Raw genomic sequence first — 23,089 nt, forward strand, 5'->3', positions numbered from 1 at the left:
AGTGTATATTTGCTGTTATGCAGAATAACATTTTATCAGATAAATTTTCTACGGTCAGTTCCATATGTTTAGATTAATGTAACGTTACCAGTTTAATATTAAGATTCATTATAATCGTACTTTATTCGCTGGTGAATGTCTGTTTAATGTCTGCTAGTGTAGTCACCGGTTTTCTTTGCTGAGAGTGCTCTCATGAGGTGTCGCTTTTTAAACTGGTGTTGTGTACGTTATTCTGTGTTGGTTTTATGATCAGACAGGGAGGCACCACATGGATTGTGGTCAGTGTGGTTGTGCAGAGGGCCATGGTTCAAATGTCAAAGTTTGCTACTGCTTCGTACCTTCGTTCGCAGCCAAAGACGCCAGAAAGTATGGCGTTTTGCAGTATATGCGGCGAAAATTACGGTGGTACTGAGGGTCTGGAACTTATCGCCGATTTCTTTGGCCAAGGCCCACCCAAGTGGGCACATGACTGACAGATAAAGGAACCAATCACGTTTTGTTTTGTGCCGTGTCATGTTTAGAGGCGTGGAAATGTCCCCGCAGTAACAGACCGGTGTACATTCGCGAACATGTCAAAAGTTAACAGCAACAAAATGATTACATGTTTATTCCGTTAACCTCACATACTTTTAAGAATGAACATTTTGGTCGATCTCGATGAATTTTTGTATAGCAACTGTTGTAAACACGACAGCTTACTTCTTGGATCAGACGGCTTTGTGTTGTTTCGAGGCAGACCGTTAAAGAACGCGACACGCACGTCTCCCGGAAATCCTGTGAAATTCAACCAATCAGATGACAACTTCGAAGGTGCTGAAGTGTTTCCAGAAAAGTGAACCTTATGGATCAGACGTCTGAGGCAAAACTATCTGAGCGCCAGGGGTTTGGTTAGTGCCGAAATATGACCTAAATGGCTTTCCACATTGAACGGCTTTCCATACACCGGATGTGCGACCCGTCGCGACCGCATCGCTCCCTATTTGCGCGCGCCGGCCGCGTACTCACACATTTTAATAACGAACTTGCGTGCGCAAAAGGCGAAAAGGCAATCGCCCCAGACTGACAGGCGGAACCGATGGTCAAGTGCTATTTGCAAGGGGAGTGTTTTGAATGTAACGTAAGCAGCAAAGTGCGGCGGTCTAAGGAGAGTTTCGAGGACATCGTTCTCTAAAGTGACAAATAAACTCTGTATATTGGAATAAATAATGAAAACGGATCTGTTAGCGTGAACGACTAGCCACACGGATAGTTCTGACGATCTCGCTAATTTGTTTATTACCACTCAGTCATTACAGTTGCTGTATGTCAAAGGGAAACAAGGACTTCCTACGTCTGTAAAACTATTGAATTCACAATGAACAACATTGAAAAACATTAGCGAGATGATTTAGGACTATACAGAGAGTTCAGTAAAGTTAGGTGTTATGTAAATTGGTTATTAAATTAGTTATGGATCTTGTGCTTCGTCTGACCAAACTGAACGTGTCCACTTTAACAACTTTAAATCGATTCCGATTATTTACTTCAGGGATTAGATGGAGGAACCAGAGAAATGTTCACTCGTATACATATAATCCCACAAGGACACACTTCTTTTCCTCTGTAAAGGGGTCTTTTTCTCCTACATCCCTGTGTCTGACATCAACATCACGAAGACTCAACATCTGTGTGACTGCATTCAAACCTCCAGCTCAACGATTTACGGTGATAATTCAACCCAGACATCAGATTCATACCTCCGGGAGTCTCAGAGCCATACCTGCTCCCTTCATATGGCTGGTGCTGAAACCCATACAGAAGGTCTTGGCTATCATACTGGGGAGGTAGTAAAAACATACATGACTCGGTTATATAAATATTTTCCTTACCATTGGGTCTACATAGCTTGTGAGTGTAACATGTCTTTATTGTAATTTGTGATCAAATAAAAATATCAGTAATAGAATTATCAATTTCGTTCCTGCTTCTCAGTATTTATGGTGCCTATCGTCAAAAGAAAGGTCTGTTTTTGGTTATACTCCTTTTCAATTCCTCATATATACATACTTTTTACAATAAACAAGAGAAAATACAGTATGGGGTTTTAAATTCATTATTACACTGTAATGTTCTGAAATAATTTACACCTTCTATGGTTTCAAAGATAACTTTCTATTGCTAGCTGCTATGAAACTGCCTACAGTGGGTTTAGCATTTGATAAATTTGACTGAAGCTATTTTTAAACTTGTATTTTGGGTAACATGTTCAGTCGGATAAAACGCAGATCTCTATTTCTAAAATCATGAGGGATCCTATCCTAATCTATCTCTCCATCTCCAGGAGCATCAGAAAATGGTGGCGGGCTTTGCCACCCAATAAAAAGCAATTGTTTCGTGAATGGACTTGGCGTCGACGCTGGCATTTGGCAGGAGCTGGGGCAGGATTTATGTTCCTCGTATCACTCTTCTTTCTCACACACCTGGATGAATCTCCAGTTACAGGCAGGACCAGAATGCTGGTGTTCAGCAGGGAGAACTTCATCGAACTAGGAAAATACACTGCCGATGCGGTATGACTTCACTGCTAAAATCATTGCTCTGGATAAATTGTTGCCTACTTTTGATGTTAACATCTTAACATTGGGAGCTCGTTTGATGTCTATTAAGTTGAATTTCACTATTTTATCAGATACTGTGAAAATGACATTTCCTGCACTGTTTTACTTGCTCTTTTTTTACTCCCAGTATATGGAGGAGTTTAAGGAGTCTCTGGTTCCTACCTCAGACCCTAGGCATCAGGCGGTGGAGCTGTTAGTTCAGCATCTGACCCAGAGAAACCAGGACATTGCTGAGATTTCCTCTGTTTCCTGGAATGTCCATCTGGTGGAAGGACCAACTGTCAACGCATTTGTTTTACCTGTGAGTCAAAGCTGAGCATCAGAGATTTTTATAATCAAATCAGCTCTGTTCAGTCTTTAATAGAATGTAAGGTATATTTCATCATTTCAGCTCCTTCATTTTCTTATTACATAGATACATGTAAACCCAGAAAGTTGTGTGTTGATGTATTCATCAGAAAAGTGTGAAAGTTTAAAACAAAATCACATAAAGAAAGATTGTTCTGGATAAACAGGTGAAAATTAAAGTAAGACTTGAAACACATCTATGATATAATAGGATAACTCTTTTCTGATCTTTCAGCTGGAATGATTAATGTGCATGTGTGTGTGTGTGTGGTTTCAGAATGGAGATGTGTTTATCTTTACAGGAATGTTGGAAGCTGTTGCAGACATACATCAGCTATCCTTCATACTGGGGCATGAGATGTCTCACGCTTTAATTGGTCATGCAGTAAGTCCCGCCCCCAAACTGTCAGACTGTGCACAGACACAAAATTAGAAATTTTCTGCTTTTACGAATGCGAAATAGATGTATTAAAGCATTACATGATCTGGTATACAGCCCCTTTGAGCACTTTTGGCATTTCTAATTGTTTTAAGCTTTGCCTTTTTCTTTCTTTTTTACGTAAAACACCGTAGTAGATTCAAGTTCTATAGCTTTATCTCGCTTTTGCGTGTGTCATGTTCACTTTCATCTCTTTTTAAATTAAGAGAAGTGGGTCTCCTGTCTCCGAGGCTCTAAGCGCTGTAAAGGGTTCAGTTTAAAGGGTTGGGTTAATTTCAGAGCTGTTGCATCAGCATGTAGTTTTCTGGGTCTGGTTAGAACAGAGAAATAAAGAGATTAACACTCCAGCACATCACTTACAGTCATCTTGGAAACGCCTCTGGGCATTAGTGTAGGTACTTCAATAGGTATACAGTTGAACAGCTCCCATTTTGATCACTTAAAGAATATATTGAAGAAGGGATAGTTCCCTCAAATGAAATTTCTGTCATAATTTACTCACGTTGTTCCAAACCTGTATTCATGTCTTGGTTCTGCTTAATGTAGAAAATATTTGGAAGTATGCCAGTAACCAAACAGATGTCATCCCCCATTTACTGCCATAGAATGGAAAAGAAATACTATGGGAGTCAATGGGGATCAGATCGGTTTGGTTACTGACATTCTTCCAAATATCTTCCTTTGTGTTTTGCAGAACAAATACATTTATAAAGGTTTGAAACAATCTGAGGGTGAGTGAAAGATGACAGAATTTTCATTTTTGGGTGAACTATCTCATGAAAGGGTATGCAAATATTGACAGAAATCTCACTTTTGGGTGAGCTATCCCTTTAAGGAATATTTTAAGGATGTAAAATGACTAAAACCTCAATTTTTAAAACAAATTGTTTAAAATCAAACCCCAAAATACCATATCTGTTCTTTTTCACATGATAAACAGTGAAAGTCGGTGTGCATGCAAATTGTATGGCATTTGAAGCTATATATTTTTGTGTGAAGAACAGATCAGAATCTTGCCAAAAAATTGCATACTAAATGCACATTCAATTAAACATCTGATCCTTGTTTTTTTCCTGAACCATTAGTTTAAATGCAAAAAACGCATTGTTTTATACTTTACAAATATAAAATACAGTTTAAAGGTCCAGTGTGTAATTTTGGAGGATCGTTCGATAGAAATGCAATATAATATACGCTACTATATGTTCAGAGGTGTATACTCTAAAGACCTTAAATAATGAAGTGTTATGTTTTTATTGCCTTAGAATGAGCTATTGCATGGAATTCACCATGTTGTTTCTACAGTAGTCCTAAACAGACAAACTGCCCTTAAGAACGCATAAAAACATTATCTCATTCGGGAAAGAATTGAAAACGTGATTACGTTTTAGTAATCTCTCAGCCTCCGTAGTGCTTTGAAAGGAACGGGGGGAGGAGTGAGCCGTTAGTTGCAATTTGCAACCTCACCACTAGATGCTGCTTAAAACAACACAATAGTCCTTTATGAGAAACACTGTAAAAAAATTGTTCAGTCAACTTAAAAATATAAGGTAACCTATCACGAGCACGTTTTTGAGTTAACTCAACAAACAGAGACTGAAGTCCACCCAACTTAAAAAATTATGTTTAAGTCAGTTGTCACAACACAGTGAAATTTACCTAATGAGCAACAGACAGAAATATTTTTTGTTGGCTAAAGAATAACAAATAATAAACACAGAATTGAACATGATGCAATGCATCCTGGGAGCTTTCAAACTCTTGCAATATTGTTTGTTAAGAATACACTGTTTCGTAAGTTGGGCAAACATTTTGGCCTTAAACTTGACAATCTAAGTCGATTCAAATAAATAATCTTTGTAAGAAACATGTTTAGGCAAATTTTGTGTAGTATATATTATACAATAATTTGACTCCTTTAACTAAAAATTCTATGTTCAAGTTACTTATTTATCTTTGTAGGGAGAACATTTTATGAGTTTTTTATAGTGCAGTATTACCTGGGTTGAACACACATTTAAAATAAATTGTGTATGTATCTGTTAAATAGTTGCATCATTGATTTTCTGTCATGCTTACAAAACACAAGGCAGTATCACTCAATGCAAATCTCAGATTGTTCTCAGAAAGCACTTTAACAGAACTCTGTGTGTATGACTATAAAATTCACAACTGGAGTCATCTGCACTGCAGGCATCTCCCTGTCTGATTATGAGCATGTGTTTTGGCATATTCTTTGCCCTCATCAGAACAAATGTGCGTTGTAATTTTAATGGATTGTGATTTATATTGTCTCTCTTTGTTAAATTTGTTTTTTGTTTGCTTTCCTGTGTTGTTCCTAATTAAGCATTCTGTCAAAATCTGGTTTGTGAAGTCTCCTAACTACACCAAAATGCAATCAAATTAGCATAGTAGATAACTGATAAAATTAACAAAGCCAAGTAAAAGTTTAATGAATTTCTGACGATTACTTGAGTATTTTTCTTTCTCTCTCTCTCTCTCTCTCTCTCTCTCTCTCTTTCAGGCAGAGCAGGCCAGTTTGTCTCACGTGGTGGAGTTGTTGTCTCTCATCTTGTTAACTGCGATCTGGGCGATCTGTCCTCGTGACAGTTTGGCTGTGCTTGGCCATTGGATTCAAAGTAAACTAGTCCAGGTGACCTTTGACTTCTCATTCACACTTTTATTGCTCTTCCATCAATACAGTGCAGGTTAATTTCACTTAACAACGGCCTCCAAGCATTGCATTATAGCACGTTACTTAGTCAACACCTGGTTCAGTTTTTTTCCAGGCATTTTTATTTTTAGTGTATCTTTAAAAAAATATTTTATTCATACACATCATGTACATTTTTTATATTATTTAAGAATAAGGTTTTGTTTGTTCAGAGTAAACTATAGGATGTTTATATATTTATAATATGAGATTAGGTCATGTTTTCTCCATTAGCGAGGCAAACAGTCCTTTAAAATTGATTGTAAAATCCCCTTAAGGACCCTTTGAACAAGTTTTATTCCTCCACTAAAGCTCAAAGAAACCGTATGAAGTGCTCTCTCGCCACCATTGTAAAACAATAACGGTATCTCAGAGGAGATCCTATATTATTTGGTTTTCTCATGACTTCAATTTGAGCTTACTTAACATTCACTTCAGCTCCATTTATTTGTCTTCTAAATGGATATTGAATTAGCATTTTCTGAATGGCTGTGTGGCGTGAAACAAAGGCCCGCTTTCAGTTTTAATGCACTTTTGTTTTTATAGTTTTGTCCTTCATAGATACTTTGTAGTCTTTTGTTCCGCTTTCATGTGGGTATTTTCATCCGTTTCTTTCCTGGCTTCTCTTCTTTCCCCATTACATTCAAAATAAATTACATTTTAATGGTTTTGGCTTTTTTATCTCAGAGTCATTTTGCTCTCCAAATATGGTTCACTGTTTTTTTCAGTTTTGTCCATTTTCCTCTGTTTACCCAATATAACTGCTGTGTGAATTGTTAAAATGGCCTATTTAACTGAAGTATTTTCTCTCTCATTTTCTCTGTATGTGCTGTAGTTCACATTTGATCGGCCGTTCAGTCGAAAGCTGGAGGCAGAGGCAGATCAGGTTGGCCTGCAGCTGGCTGCCAAGGTACCAGAGAAATTATAAAATGCACTTGTTGATCAGATCATTTGAGATTCCAGAGTTAGATGTTCTTATAATAAATGTTTGACATGAGAAACACATATGGAGAGGAAATGTTGGTGGTGCAACCTGAGTGAAGATTTGTGAAATACTTCATGAGATCTGGGCCATTTGTGTTTTAGAAAGATTCTATGTGACCAACAAAGTTGAGTAGGGAACTCTCATTGCAATGATTGTATTTTATGGGTGAAGTTTGTGCTTTAAAAAAACTATGATTAGGCAGCTATATTTTTATGTATTTTTTTTCCTGAGAACTGATTTCCAAGTTTAAAGTTTAAATGTACATAATGGCAGGAATCCTGGAAAATTCTGGCATAGAATATAAATATTTATAAAACTGTTTAAGTGAATGTATTTTTTTAACCATATTACAAAATGATTTGCTAAAAACCTTCAGCAGAATTTATTTTGCCGTAAGGTGTGAAATCATTGACTCTTCACCTTCAAAGGGACACCTCACCCAAATTTGACTAGTAATTTTTCCTTCTATGGGGAATCAATGGGGGGCAAATCTGTCTGGTTTTAATAATTCTTCTAAAAAAAAATTGTATTTGAATTCATACAGATTTGGAACAACTCAAAGGTGAGTAAATGGTGATAGAATTTTCATTTATGGGTGAGGTATCCCTTTAAGTCACATCAAATAAAAACATTCTCTTTATAAAAATAGCAAAAGCTGATATAATTAAAGTATACAGGCCAGTGAAATATAGTGAAAGATTAGACAAACCTGTAGTGGTGGAGGACCCTCTTTCTATTAGTCATATACTTGCTGTATCAAACATGACCTCTAGATGGCATTGTGGTTTTACAAACAGTTTACTGAAAAAGTCTGTATGTGGCAGTCGTCAGATTCACGGTGTGGTACTCATCCTGTCAGCATGTTTCCTGGTCCCATACTTGGCACCATTATAGAGAAACATAATCGATTCCCCTCCATCTCTTATTAGTAGTAATAACACAATGCCCGCTGCTCGTAAATGGGCCCAGATCCGTTTGTTTGCCACAGCCTGCCCGGTTAGGGACACTGGCACGTTGCTGGGTAACGGTGCGAGCCTAGCTAGACTTGTCATGAGTCATGCCTGTCTCTGTGAGTGAGTCTGCTCCAGTTCCAGTTAATGACGATGTCCAGTGCTCAAAGCACCCTGGGGGGCAGCATGTGTCACCGCCCTGTTTGATTCCTTTGATGATGGCGAGGCATAAACATATGAGAAAATCGTTTCTGTAGGCGTATTTATTGAGATTTGTCTGTGTGTTAGGCGTGTGCTGACGTGAGGGCAGGCCCAGTGTTCTGGCAGCAGATGGAGATCGCTGAACAGTTGAAAGGAGAGCCCAACATCCCAGAATGGCTGTCCACACACCCTTCCCACCTAAACCGTGTCAGGGAGCTGAACCGCCTCATCCCTGAGGTAAAACACACACACAGAAAAACACATCATTACTGCAGGTATATAACCATTTCACACACACATTTAACTATTATGGTTTACATCACCATTACACTTATGTTAACAACAAATCCAAGTTCAGATCAAGTTCTTTGGATATTTAAAGTCATAATTTTTTTTGGCTTTTAAATATAAATTAGTTAGCTTTAAGGAAAATGCACAATGTAAACTTTTGTGCTCCAAAACATTGACACAATTCACATTTAGACTATATAAGGATATTGCGCTTTCACCTAGACGGATTGTATTGGGATCAGATTTTATGACATTGTTCTGGAGTCAACTTCTCATTAAATTCCAGGCTGTATAGGTAAACAAAACATTATTGGCTATTTTAGAAGTCCTACTTTAACCTCCGGTTTCATTACACCAGTGCATTAAACAAAGTACACTTTGTTTAATGCATTGGTACACTTCAATGGACTTTAGTACACTTCAATGCACTTAAGTGGGTCTTTAAAATGTAACGTTAAAAAGTTTGAAACTGGATTTGAGTCAATTTTGTGTCCATAATATTCCCAAAATGTCCTGCCGCCTCTATTTAAAATGGAAAAAGGCCAATATTGGACATAAAACATTACTGAAAGATACCTTCAGCACCCATCTGCACATTTGTTTTGAGAAATTATGATAAAAATTCTAACAAAACTACGACTACTACTAAAAATATGAACTGACCCCAACAAAGCTTATCTAACTTACTGCTATTTGTTATTAAAAAGAATATCTTAACATAAAAATGAAGTGGAAAGATTCATTGTGGATTTTATATAAATTTTCTTGGGGTAATGTTTGGTTTGGATTCTTCCCTTTTTGCTTTAATGACAGCATGCACTCCAGATGGCAAAAACTTTGCAATTTTGCGTAAAACCTGATGATCCGTCTTATCCCAGCATGATCCAAAAATGTTCCAATGAGCATCTTATGCGCTTCAGTGGAAGACATAAAATCTGACCTTTTGTATAAAGGGGTTTGCTTACATTTGATTAGTGACCTATACGCAGTGCATCTTAAACAGCAGAATCTGAAAATTTCATTTTAAGTCATTTCATTTTTTGTATTAGACTTTTCAGAATTCTAAAGCTTATTTATTCCAGGTTGAAACTAGATTTTCAGTGTGGTCTTACAGTCTACTTTTGGATCCCACTTTTTTAAAAGGATAGTTCACCTAAATGTAAAAATTCTGTCATCATTTACTCACCCTCATGTCATTCAAAACATGTAAATGACTCTTTATTCCGCAGAACACAAAATAAGATATTTTTAGAAATGTCCATATAATGAGTCATTGGGGTTCTTTGTTGTTCGGTTACCAACATTCTTCAAAATATATTCTGTGTCTTGCAGGAGAAAGCAAGTCATGTGGGCTTGAACCGAGGTTGAGTAATTGCTGAAAGTATAAAAATTTAGTATGAACTGTCCATATAACAATGCAGAAGACACATTTACTCTTTATGGATTTTTATACACTATGTATGTATGGCTGTTAGTTAGTTATCTGATATCACCATTGTCTCCAGTACCACTAACCCACAAGGTCTTTGTTAAAAAAAATAGTGAATCGTGTATTTAAATAGGAGAATATGTCTTGGGTGCAATGTAGTCTTCATTTAAACAGAGTGCCCATCAGAAATGCACACAGCAAGGCTCGCAGCCGTGTCTGATATCCAGGCAACACCAGAGCTAACGAGACGTCTGGAGACCCCTCTGGTCTGGAGCGAACCCAGCCGTCTGTACACACGCCTTACACCACGTTTGCTGTGGAAATGATAAATGCTCTTCTGCAAGCAGGGCCAGGGTTTTGAAAAGCCTGGAGGACCTTTAAAAAACAGGAACGTTTATGAACTGTACCTGGCATATAGTAAAGTTAACCAATCACAAGACACCACACGAGAGATTCGTCATAAGTGATTGAGACTAAATAATGTATGGCGTGATCTGTGGCGTGTATAGTGTATTGCGCATTTGATGTGTACGAAATAAACGGCAGTGGTTTGTCAGAGTGTAATGAGTGAAATGAGCTCTTGTGTTGAATTTTGAACGGCAACGGTAAATTCATTAGTTCTTTGAAAACTACAGTGCAAAAGATTGTTGCACAGGGTTGAATGCTAGTCAGTGGGGACTGAATTAAGTCTAGTGTTACTGGACCTTAAAGGGGTGGTTTACATCTGTCATCATTTACTCACCTTCATGTCAAACCCATATGACTTTCTTTCTTCTTCAGAACGCAAAATAACATATTTTTAAGAATTGTAATAAGTTCCAGTAAAAACACGCAATATGGTCTTGTAATAAGTCTCAAGATATGGAAGGAAGGAGTAGGGAACCGGCAAACATTTAAACAAAGATTTAATACAAATAATAACAGCCGTCTGCCCCTCACGGACGACCGCCGGCGAACAAAACATAAATACAAAACACAAGACCATAAACTTAACATGTGTCCGGGCCCGGTCCTCTCTCTTCGGCGGTCTGGTCGCTCGTTCCTTTTATATGCTCCCTATCTCCTACGTGATTCGAGCCCGGTGTGCGCCCAGCTGGCGCTCATTCACAATTACTCACCGGACTCGAACCACGGCCTCGCCCCGCCTACTCTTCTAAATAACCGCATAACCCCTCAGAGGCCGGGGGGCACTATGTAGCGACGAGACGAGACGAGACAACGGAGACGGGAGCCCTCGGAGCGACCGGAAAGAGAGAGGGAAAAAAATTATAGTCCGGTTCCCTGACATGCTGCCGCTCGTTTCTCAACCAGCCGGAGTACTCTTTCGCGGAGCCTTGCGGTGGCCCTGAGGCTTCGGTGGACGGCTCGACCGTCCGCCCCCTGGCGGCCGGCGGTGGCTCCTCCTTTATCTGGGAGTCGGGGCGGGTTCCCCGTCCCCTGCTCCTCCCCCTTGGGCGGACGGACGCAGGCTCCGGCCTCTGGCAGGCGGTGGCCGCACTCGGCACTTCCGCCCCCTGCTCCTCCCCCTCGGGGGACGGACGCAGGCTCCGGCCTCTGGCGGACGGCAGCAACTCCCCCGAATCTCCGACAGCATGTCTCTCCTTCCTCCCGGGTTTCGGCACCAATGTAATAAGATTCAGACATGGAAGGAAGGAGGCGGGAACCGGCAAACATTAAATAACAGAAATAATAAAAGCCGGCGGCCCCTCACGGACGATCGCCGGGGAACAAAACATAAATACAAACACAAGAACATAAATATAAACTTAACATAAGTTCGGGCCCGGTCCTCTCTCTTCGACGGTCCGGTCGCTCGTTCCTTTTATATGCTCCCTATCTCCTTCGTGATTCCAGCCCGGTGTGCGCCCAGCTGGCGCTCATTCACAATTACTCACCGGACTCGAACCACGGCCTCGCCCCGCCTACTCTACTACAGGTCTGTTTTGTTTTTACACCGTGGGATGAAAAAAGAGGCAAAATGTAGCTTGAGCTAGTCAATGGAGCACTGGGTACATCTGGTGTACCCTATGAACTACATTAGTTCAATTTTGGTACAGTTTAAAGTTTTAATAGGGAATGTGTTATGTTTTCTTTGTGTGTATTAGCCTAGCGTCATGCTAAACGTTAATATTTCTGAAAAGATTGTATGTTTGGATGTAGTCAAGTATATAGATGAACAGCAGAATCTACTGTATAGCAGAAAGAGAGGTAAATGTTGTAGAAGCACATGTGGGTCCCTAGGTGCTGTATACTGGATTTGTATTAATGTTTGTTATACAAAGTAAAGCTGGCGAGAGAGTATAGACTATAACAGTGTGGGGGCCTTACACACAAGCATGTTCTCCTGTCACACACCAGTGCCTACACAAAATGGAGTCTCAATAATATACGACGCAAAGTGCTGGAAGCAGCGTAGAACAATGACGTAAAGATTTACGTGAATGAGTATGGATGTTAGTAGCATGCAGGGACCTTACTGAAGAAAGTGTCCCGCAAGAAACGAAATAACCATTTACTCACCTTCATGTCTTTAATAACCGTATGACTTTTCTTTCTTCTGTTGAATATGAAATCAGCAATTATTAGCTGCTCTTGTGTGTACAATTAAAGTGAATGGTAACCACGGATGTCAGAATTACATTTAGGTCTGTTCCTCATACAAAGCTATCATATGGCTGTGGAAGACTTGGAATATATCCCATCAGTCATATGGACTGTTTTTATCATGATTATTGTGTTAAATTTATATTTCTTTAAAGCTGCAGTCACCATCCACTTTCATTGTATGACAGAGAGCAGCTATGGCTGAACTTTATCATTGGTCTTTTTCTTTGGACGAAGGTTATACCGTTTTCTAACACCATGAAGGTAAGTTAATGATGGCAAATTTTCATTTTTGGATGAAATATCCCTTTAACCTTGAGTCTTGCTTGCTTACTCTTGCAGTCAAAACAAAGAATGAACAGATGGTCAAGGCGCTAATTGTCCATCAACTGTAATGCTTGTCTTGTTCTGTTCTGGTGCTATTGAGGAACGAGTATTGCTCCTTTGGGAAGTTACTTTAAAACTGCCTCCATCCTTCTCTATTTTCACCCTCCTTAACCTAAGCCAAAGGAGTCTGCTCATGCTCGCTGATGCAAAATTACTGTACTGAAGTATGCACACACCCTTCTGTCTCCTGCTGCTTATTACATAAATCTGAGGTAAATGCGTTTATAAAGGCTATTCTGTAGACCCCTGATTATGCCGCAGAGTCCCTTTAAGTCGTTTCACTCTGTAGCCATCTTGGTAACACTCCTATGCAACTGTTTTCTGTGTAGGTTATAGTACATCTCCTATATACTTAGATAGAGAATTACCAAAACCTCAATATTTTAATTAATATATGAGAATAATATAGCAAGAGGCTGGTCTTACTATTTATCCCATATGTTCTGAAGCAATTGTTTAGCAAAAATTTAAAAAGTTGTTACACTGGACCACACAAATAGCTTGCGCATATAAGCAATACCCAACGATACATTACATTGTTCAAAATGATTGATTTTTCTGTTATGCCAAAATTATTAGCATATTAAAGCCACACTTTATTGTCTTTCGACCTTAAAACAATGTCTCTAAAATAATTTCAGTGGTAGAACAACTCTTAACCGGACAAATTCTACTGCCGCAGCACGTGAAGCGGCTTCAAAGCGGCTACAAGCACATTTTGTAATTTCAGGTCGGTAGCTACACACAGCCCCGCCCATTCCCTGCCTGTGGAAGAGTCCCACATGGTTTCCAAACAACGTTTTTCTGCATTTGCTGGTTCCATCAGCTTGATGAACTAATTAATGTGTATTGCGCTTCGCACAGGGAAGCTTACTTAGCCACATTATTTACAACGCTGAAAACATACAATTAAGCTTATCAACCACGGTGTGAACCTGTGAACAAAAGGTCCATAGTGTTGCTTTAAGTAAAGATCATGTTCCATGAAGATATTTAGTTAATTTCCTTAACTGTAAAAATATCAAAACTAAATTTTTGTGAGTAGATGCAGCAAAATCGCGAACAAAAATCTCCGGAAACATGCCTTCACTCCCGGCTGCCGCTCTTTGCGAATAGCCCCCTCAAGTTTGGTATCAATGTAAAGCTTAAATTTAAAAACATCTACTCTCCACAACGCCACTACTCAGCAGAGATCGTTAAGACAAACCTGTTTCTTCATAGCAACAGCCAAAAGTTATGTCCATTTTATTTTATTTCTGCAATATGCCCCCTCAGTTTGAATTAAACCATAAAAATGTGTGATGTATGGCAGACAGTGGCTGCCGTGACATCATCCACTGGAGGCAAATCACACTGTAGCCCAAGACTGGTTGCCCACTGAACACTGGAAGGCCTGAGTCTGGTCACTGTTGGATTGGAGACCTCCTGGGGAAACAAGCTTGCAGCTGGAAGAGGTGTTAGTGAGGCCAGCAGGGGGTGCTCACCCTGTGGTCTGTATGGGTCCTAATGCCCCAGTATAGTGATGGGGACACTATACTGTTAAAAACGCTGTTCTTCGGATGAGACGTTAAACCGAGGTCCTGACATGGCACTTCTCGTCAAGAGTTGGGTGGAACCCTGGTGTCCTAGCCAGATTTCCTCCACTGGACCTTGCCAATCATGCCTCCGAATAACCCCCACCCTTTGAAATTGGCTCTATCTCTCTCTCTTCTTTCCATCTATAGCTGGTGTGTGGTGAGGGCACTAGCGCTGTTGTACTGTGGCTGCCATTGCATCATCCAAATGGATGCTGCATACTGGTGGTTGTTGAGAAGAGATCCCCCTCATATTATTGTACAGCAATACACAATAAAGCGCTATATAAATGCCTCATTTATTCAAAACAATTTTAAGGTATTTTTCGGACAATATTATTTAGCAGCAAGGCAAATCACAGCATATTAGGAGATATATGTTTTAATCCAATCCAATCAACAATAATGCACAGACAAACTAACAGGAAAACAAGTATACAGTGACGCAATTTGTTTTTATCTTATTTGTTGATACTCTCTTGTAGTAATATTTTGAAGTTATTTATTAATGTCCCACATGCTTGTGTCTATTTTGCCAAGCCTCCATTGTTCTCCAAGCTTCAGTTTATACTATATTCCAAAAAAATTGTCCATCTGTACAATTGAAGATGTCAATTGCACAGATGGACATCACTTTTTTTCTTTGTATTCTATTTAGCAAATAATTATGACATTATTTCGAACTCGACAAAAAAGCTGACTTTGTCACATAGATTTACTAGTCAGCCATTTATCTTGAACACGCTCCATACGTGTTGCCATAAGTCATGCATGACATTTTTATACAGTGCAGTATATGCTTTTCGCAGATGGTTCAATTGGCCAGCTGGTTCCAATAGATCTGTGATGTTCCAATTCCGTGATGCTTCATCTGTAGAATCAATGTGCATTTAAAAGGTTATTCTGTTTCAGATTGGCCCTAAGTATGCAACTGATGTGTCCCTGTTGGGTAATTGTTCCCAATAAGCTTTGGTCCATCATTCTTTTATATCAAGTGTCGTTTAGATGTAAGAGTTTCCTTAATGTCCTGATTCTCAAACATAGCAGTGTTGCTGCCTTCCCTTTTTCTGAGTTGAATTTCTGGTGTGTATTAAGCAGTCAATTCCGATATGATCTGAATATGGTTCTGAATAATAATGGAACTAGAAAAGCTTTCTGTTGATAGGGTCCAAGCAGAAGACGACTTACAGTATATACATTTCTATGTTAAAGTTGCCTTCTACCACAAAATTTTGATATTTAATATTTGCATTACTTTCTAATCTAATACTCTTTTCAACCAAACTGAAATGTGTTTTAAAGAGAGAAACACTTCTAAGTTGTCCTTTAGAAATAATGTGCTGTAAGATGAAAAGACACATGGGAAATAATAATGTTACATATTAATACGTAAATATTAATAAACAAAAATCAGTGGGAATCTAATATAGGCTACAAGATACATTAAGCTATCGTGAAATGCATTTATCCAGATTAAATTACCCTTTTTAAAAGAATGTTGGTAACCGAACAACAGTGAATTCTAACACTTCAAGCCATACATCTCTCAATAGACGCTGTACTCTTTAAGTGGCGTTTGGCTGGTCCTGGTCTTTGAGTTCGTGTCTGGATGAATTATTGATCTTATGTTATGATGGTTTTTACTCCATCACCCCTAATGGAGGTCAGAGGTTAGTTTAGAGTTCGTAGAGACCAGTGGAGGTCCCGTTTTTGTCAAATCAGTCTTGTAAAACGTCTGAATTATGTAGATGGCCTTTTGGTCTTCTTGAATAACTAATGTAATGTAGGCATTTTGTTGTCAATCTATTCACCCGTACTCCACCCATCCATCAATCCACCAATTCCTCCCTCCCTCTTAAGCCTCATAAGCCTGGTAGAGGGTGAGATGGAAGCCTTTTGATGTAAAAAGTAAAGGCTTACAATTATCTTGTCTAATAAGCACACTTCTCTTGTTGTTATAGGCTCTGGAACTCCGTGCACGCTGTGACTGTCCTGCCCTACCATCAACGGACCCCCGTGTCACTTTCTCCCAGAACGTTCAACTGATTTTGGAAGACGCTAAGAAACAAGAATTAATGGAAAAAGAAGAAAAGATTGGGAAAGAGAAAGCTGGAGTGGTGTTTCCCCTCCCTCAAACAGCTCCTGTCCCAGCACAGGGAGCTTAAGTGGGGGGGCTGCTGTCTACATCCGCTCTGCCACAGAACTCTGCTTAGTAAATGAGACTTGATAAAATATGACCGACATGCACAAATTCAAGCTATCCTTTTTAGCGCCTTCTCTTTCTAGTCCAGTAGCTTTGAACAAGGCCTGAGCGTGTCGTCAGATGGGTTTTTTGATCCGTTACATTTGTTGTCACTTGGATACCCATGAGTTTGCTGCCGTGATGTAAGTCAACGAGATGAAACGAGTGGGCGAACGTATGTCAGTTGCGTGAGAAGTTTGAGTTCATGCCCCTGTTTTAAACATCCACAGTGTTAATAATGGAACTGTTCCAAATGGGCTTTTGATTAGTTTTAATTGTGTTATTAGCATAAGACCCCTGTGAAGTTGTGTGCATTGCGGTGTACATTATTCATCAAAGATCCGCCTCTACTTTAATATCCTCTATAGGCTCTGGAACGTGATGTAACTGCTGCATACAGTAGCTGTGCCGTTGTGTTTGGAACTGCTTTGAGCTCTCTACATTATTTAAAGGATATATTAAAAAAGACAGCAGGACCCAAATGAGCCTGCATTACAGTTCTTGAAAAGGGTTGAGATCATTTTTTATTTTTTATTTCTATGCAAGTATGTGAATATAAATCAAATGTGACAGAAATTACACACTGAATAAACAACCATTTCTATAGGTTTTATGTCTCCTGCATTTTTGTATTGAGAGGGAATTCCAGTTGTTCTAAACCGCAGCTGTTTAGCACATAAACACTTCTAAAGTAAATTAAAGGGACTGTTATTTGTTTAATGACATAATGTCATATATTTGGTATGGAGGTTATATCAGTTTGGCAGGAAGCACCAGACTAATCAGGAATATGTGGATTTTGTATTTTAATATTAACATGAAATGGCATTAACAGCCCAGTTCACTGCCAAATTGTTGTTTAAGAAAGGTTAATAATTTTTGAGCAGTATTTTTTGACTAAGCTTTTCTGTGGCTCATTGGTTAGAGCATGGCACTAGCAATGCCAAGGTCATGTGTTCGATCCCAGGGGAACAAATGTATTATACAATGCAATCCAAGTCACTTGAAAGCGTCTGCCAAATGCATAAATGGAAATGGAAAAATATCTGAAAACTGAATCCTTAGCTTATCTCGATGCACAGCTTATAATAATGATTTATAAGTGTAGCTGTTTTTTTTACTTTTATTAATTTAGCAGATGCTTCTATCCAAAGCAAATTATGCTTTTAGGCTCGACTTACAAATGGTAATGGGCTTGTTTGACTTCATACGGGACCACTCAGACTGATCGGCGTATGACATAAAAGAACCACGAGAGTGTTTCAAAAGCTCTGATTGGTCTGAGCAGCGCCGCATGAAGTCAAATAAGCCCATTGTTAGTTTGACATTGTTTTACGTAAGTATGTAAAGTAAACTGCAATTTTATGTTGAAAGAAATAGCAATATAGAGACAAAAGTTATGCTTTAATGTTTTCCTGTCCACAAATCCATCTCAAGATGGTAAAGCTACATATTCAAATCTTTTATTTATTAATATTGCATAGCTTGTTTTCCATTAACAGTAACCTGCTGATTTAACCTTTTAAATTACACCGTTCCTTCAGTTGAGCACTTAAGTTTACTTTAAAATTTCACATTTAAATTCTTATATATTCAAACTACACGGTATGTCAACCTGGACAACAAAACCAGTCTTATGGGTACATTTTTTCAAAATTAAGTCTGAAACAGTCTGAATGCTGAATAAATTAGCTTTCCATTGATGTATTGTTCGAAAGGTTAGGATACAATAATATTTGGCCGAGATACTATTATTAAACTCAGGAATCTGGGGTGCAAAATTGGACTTGTTGTCCATCAGAGGCACTGTGACAGGTTTGTTTTAAAACTCTTTATTGGCTTACCGCTGCAATGACATTGTGGAGAGTTGATGAACTCAAAAGCAGAAATTCTAAGCATTACATACCAAACTTAACTGGGTAATTTACAGGAAGCTAACTAGCTTGTTTGTCGACGTGATTACAGACATTTTTGTTTGCGATTTTGCTGTATCCACTCAGAAAAGAACATCATATTTGGATATATTTACAGTAGGAGATTTACAAAATATCTTAATGGAAAATTTTCTTTACTTAAAGGAGGTATGAATTAAAATCACAATTTTAACCCAAGCTTTTGTTGTATAAGAGTGAATCGTATTCACGCTAACATCATGCAAGTGTCAGAACTGAAAATGCCATTGTTACTGATATTACATCTGTTATTGACACCATGCCCAGCGAACGCCAGGTTCTGGAATGCACCTATCTATGACAACATTGATAGGATCAACACCGCCTCCACACCGAAAGAATATCAACGACTACTTCTCTAGCCCCACCCACTGGTTCACGCATGACAGAACTGAAGTTGCTCTGAGGATTCCTGCGTCAACAAGGCAGAGATCGACACTGGATTTTATGGAGAGTTTGAATTTTTTTGTACTATGCGTCACTATGCTTTGTTAGAGATCGCTCGATGTGCCCTGAGCACTATTCGCATGAGATTAGTATACATGGGATCCTCCACTCATATGTATTAATTGCAGAGGTTGTCTGTGATCTTAAGCCCATGTGAATCACCATCTCTGTGATTTGGTGGGCTCACATATCATTTTTCAAGGTTTTATCCACCGTTTGCGAATAATTGAGGCTGTATTGGTATTATTTCGGGTGCTTTGTGATATCCATAAGTTACCGGGAGTCTCCCGTTTGAATATTTATCATGGAAACCTTACCCGCGATCGTGGTGGTCTGTTGTCCAGATCGGGATCACTGGTCTCAAATGCTGACAGGTACGGTCACATCATTAAACGCAATACAAGTATACGCTATACAAACGCAAATCGTTGCCATCACATCTGGGAAATAAGTCAGGAAATTTGAGTAAAATCGTCCCGTGCGAATGCGTCACATGAAATACTGATGTGAGGAGGTCATTTATAAATCAAAGGAGGTCTCCAGATAATACTAATGCCCTGCGAAAACTGAATCGTGTGTAACCTAACGCTACGTCTCGAACCAAATTCATAGAAGGTTCCAACTACGCAAACTGCTTTCCAATCAAAGTGTTTACTTCCAAGTGTCTTCTATGCGGCACGACCATTAAAACCGAGCGTTTGCAGAGCTGGCCTAAAAACCTGGGTAGAAAATAGCCTATTACTTATTGTTTTTGATGTTTTGGATGTAAAAACCATGCGAACATCATAAGTAGACCTCATATAACAGTATAAAACAATAAACAAGCCCACTTCATCAGACCTTTAATATCCAACTGATTTTTGGCATAGAAGAAAAATCAACAATTTTGACCCATACAATGTCTTGTTGGCTTTTGCCACAAATATTTCTGTGATGCTTAAGACTGGTTTTGTGGTCCTGGTTCACATATGACTGGCGTAGTATACGCCTCTAGAATACACCATAGCATGACCAGTTACAATATAAAGTTATTGGTCTAAAAATTCTCTCATAATTACATTTAAGTGATTTTTTGGTCAGCAGTAATCTGTCAAGTGACATCTTTCATAAGAAAGCAGCTTTAAGTCTGTATGTCAATTGATTCAGTTAATGATTTCAGTGGATGCATTCATGATAGATCATAGGATCTATCAGTGCACTGGAAGGATTTTGCGAATGAGACAGTCCTTAAAATGGCTGACACCCTGGTAAGTGCCCTGACTACTGAAAAAGGGAGCGGGTTGAGACACAGCCAGGGTTGGAGCAGTCTGCAGGACAGTAGCTCACCAGGAGCAGGGTTGGAGATCCCTGCTTTAAAGAAACCTGTGTGTGTATTATCTCAGAGCTGATTGAACTTCTGATTTGAGAGTACAGACATACAGGTTAAGGTTTGGATAGAGCATTTTAATGTGTATCCTAAATAGTGATAATTAATAGGTTAACAATTTGACATCATTTAATTCCTGAGTTAACTTTTGGCATGATTTTAGAAAGGCTACATTAAAGCTATAATAAACCAAGTTGTTACGTTTTAGACAGTTGTTTAATATAGCACTCAATGATAATTGTGTCATCAGACCCACAAGTATTAAGAAAGCAAATGAGTGTATTTTGTCTATAGTGATTTCATGTTGAGTTCTTTGACAGTGCTAGAGACTGTTTTTGTCTGGCCATGTGACGAGTCTCTTACCTTATTTCCTTTCCGGACAAGTTAATTTAGTCTTTTACCTCTCTGACCCTGCCAAAATCCTCAGAGACTTGGATGTAGAAACTCATTAACAGATGTAAGATTGCATAAAAACATCAAGATGTTTCACATCATTCACAGATCCAATTAAAAGGGTGAACAAAAGATCAAGAGCTAAAGATCTGCAGTGAGGACGGAGGAGGAATGGAAGGTGGAGATTTTACGCTTCCAATGAAATGATGACAGAGACAAAATGTTTTATCACAGACAATGTTTTATTAAGTGCCCTAAGTGCCTATACTGTAGAGGGGTCTTCAGCAATATAATGGTATGTGACAATTTTAAATATTGTAGAAAATGGTTGTATAAAACTGTTTCATGTGAAGCCTTTTACTTCAAATAACATGTAGAAATCGGTTTGAAACAAATAATTATTGGTGGACCACTGGTCAAAGTCTCCTGTTCTAGAATGAGCAGGACGTTTCTTCATCTTGAGTTCAAACGAAAAACTATATTTAAAAGAAGCATCAAGAATAATGTTATGTGTGTCAAATTTGTCACCCCATTAGAACAGATGTGCAAAAAAAGAAGATGCATGTCAATGTTAAAGCTGCTATTCATACATTACTTTATTTTTGGCTGAAGTCATGCAAAAAATCTATCAAGCAAGTACATAAAAAATAAGTGTTCAACACTTTCTTTACCTCCCCTGATTCCCAACTGTCAGCTAATATTAATAATTTAACTGTGAGTTAATAATAAAGTTGAGCTTTCAGGCACAATTTCACAGAAAAAATGTCAGCATGACATTTATTTAGTTCCAGCCAGGCCGCTTTCTTTGTGTTTCTCCTTTCGTTTCTCTAACGGTCTGCCTGGAAAATACACACAGCTGTGTGATCGAAGAAGTAAGCTGTCGTGTTTACACTAGTGACAATGAGTAATCATTAAGATTATGCTCAAATGCTGCACACTAAAAAAAATGGTACTAGATAGCACTAAAATTGGTTCTTTGCTAGTAACCATATAGGGAAACCACTTTGAGTGCTATATAGCACCATATCTTGGTGCTTCAGTGGTTCTTTGTTGTGACCGAGGTGCTGTATAGCACCCTTTCATGTATAAAGATCTTTTTAAGCCCCTGTATGGTTTTTCAGCGGTTCTATATATCATCCAAGTCATCCCAAATAACCGCTGAAGAACTAAAAGTATTCCCCTACGATTACGAGCCAAGAATCACTTTTAGTGCTATCTAGCCAATTTTTTGAATGGTAAAAAGTGGATTACGACTAAATGCTGAATTATCAAAAGTACGCAAGGTTCACAGCAGACACCCATTAAAGCTGTTGTTAACCATAGTCACATTTAACATCACATAACACTGAGCATGTAACTGATTGGATGCTTTACCTGTCAGTCATTTGGCCTTCAGTCACATTTGGAATGATTTCAAATTTGTTAGATATTGCCATTGTGTTTGTTTCCTGTTCTCATCTTTCATCATCTCACAAGATTTGATTTCACAGGTAGATTTCAAACAAATTCATTCGTGCTGAAATTCAGAAACATCCAAGCAAGCAGACAAACAGCCAGCCAATCTGCTACTCTGTAGACCATTTCTATCCCCAGAGGCCACTTGTTACAGAGTGATGGGCTCATAAAGAGTGTGACATGTTTCTGTCTTCCAGACAAATGTGAAGCAGCGCTCTGTGACTCTAACGAGAGAAAATGGAGAAGGAGAGCCATGCATTTCCTCTTACTTGGTGGATTTTTCAGAAGACGGTTTTATTCTCTCATCCACCCACCAGCCATTTCCATCCCGTCAGAAGAAGACCTCTTTCTGAGAGAGGTCATGTTTACGTCCTCCACTAAGATGAGATTTGTGTCTGTTTATGACTCTCTCCTTACATTTATGGACTTTTGAGTAAGTTCGTAGTTGCTGAAACCTCTAAATCTTTCTCAAGGTTGCATAATGTTTAAGCCTGGATCTCTGGGGGAAAAAACACCATGTTTTGATCAAAATCACAGTCAAAAACAGCAATCAGTGACTCATATAGTATGTGGGTTGATATCATTATCTACAATTGCGTCTCCCCCACACTCCCTTCACACAGCGTATTCTTGCACAGGCCCCTTCTGTTTGTAAGTAGCACAAGTCTGTACTTTTGCTGCTCTTATGGTCTTTATTCTTAGAACCCTTTATCCTG

The 23,089-nt window shown here is 38.8% G+C and overlaps 1 protein-coding gene across 1 annotated transcript; it reads left to right on the forward strand.

The window, feature by feature from the left end:
- Positions 1-813: 813 nt before the first annotated feature.
- Positions 814-17,366, forward strand: oma1 (OMA1 zinc metallopeptidase). The gene is made up of 8 exons (XM_056765226.1): positions 814-1,823; positions 2,321-2,549; positions 2,725-2,898; positions 3,223-3,330; positions 5,909-6,037; positions 6,933-7,007; positions 8,321-8,470; positions 16,480-17,366. The coding sequence occupies exons 1-8, from the start codon at positions 1,450-1,452 to the stop codon at positions 16,681-16,683; spliced, it is 1,443 nt and encodes a 480-aa protein (XP_056621204.1). The 5' UTR covers positions 814-1,449; the 3' UTR covers positions 16,684-17,366.
- Positions 17,367-23,089: the final 5,723 nt, after the last annotated feature.

This window comes from Triplophysa dalaica, chromosome 13 (genome assembly GCF_015846415.1).
Source record: "Triplophysa dalaica isolate WHDGS20190420 chromosome 13, ASM1584641v1, whole genome shotgun sequence".
Lineage (NCBI taxonomy): Eukaryota > Metazoa > Chordata > Actinopteri > Cypriniformes > Nemacheilidae > Triplophysa > Triplophysa dalaica.

Excerpts from the sequence above, each read along its gene's own strand:
- oma1 (XM_056765226.1), top strand. The coding sequence starts at position 1,450 with ATGGATCTTGTGCTTCGTCTGACCAAACTGAACGTGTCCACTTTAACA. Across the intron at positions 2,899-3,222 it reads TCAACGCATTTGTTTTACCT|AATGGAGATGTGTTTATCTT; the intron begins GTGAGTCAAAGC and ends GTGTGGTTTCAG. Across the intron at positions 3,331-5,908 it reads ACGCTTTAATTGGTCATGCA|GCAGAGCAGGCCAGTTTGTC; the intron begins GTAAGTCCCGCC and ends TCTCTCTTTCAG.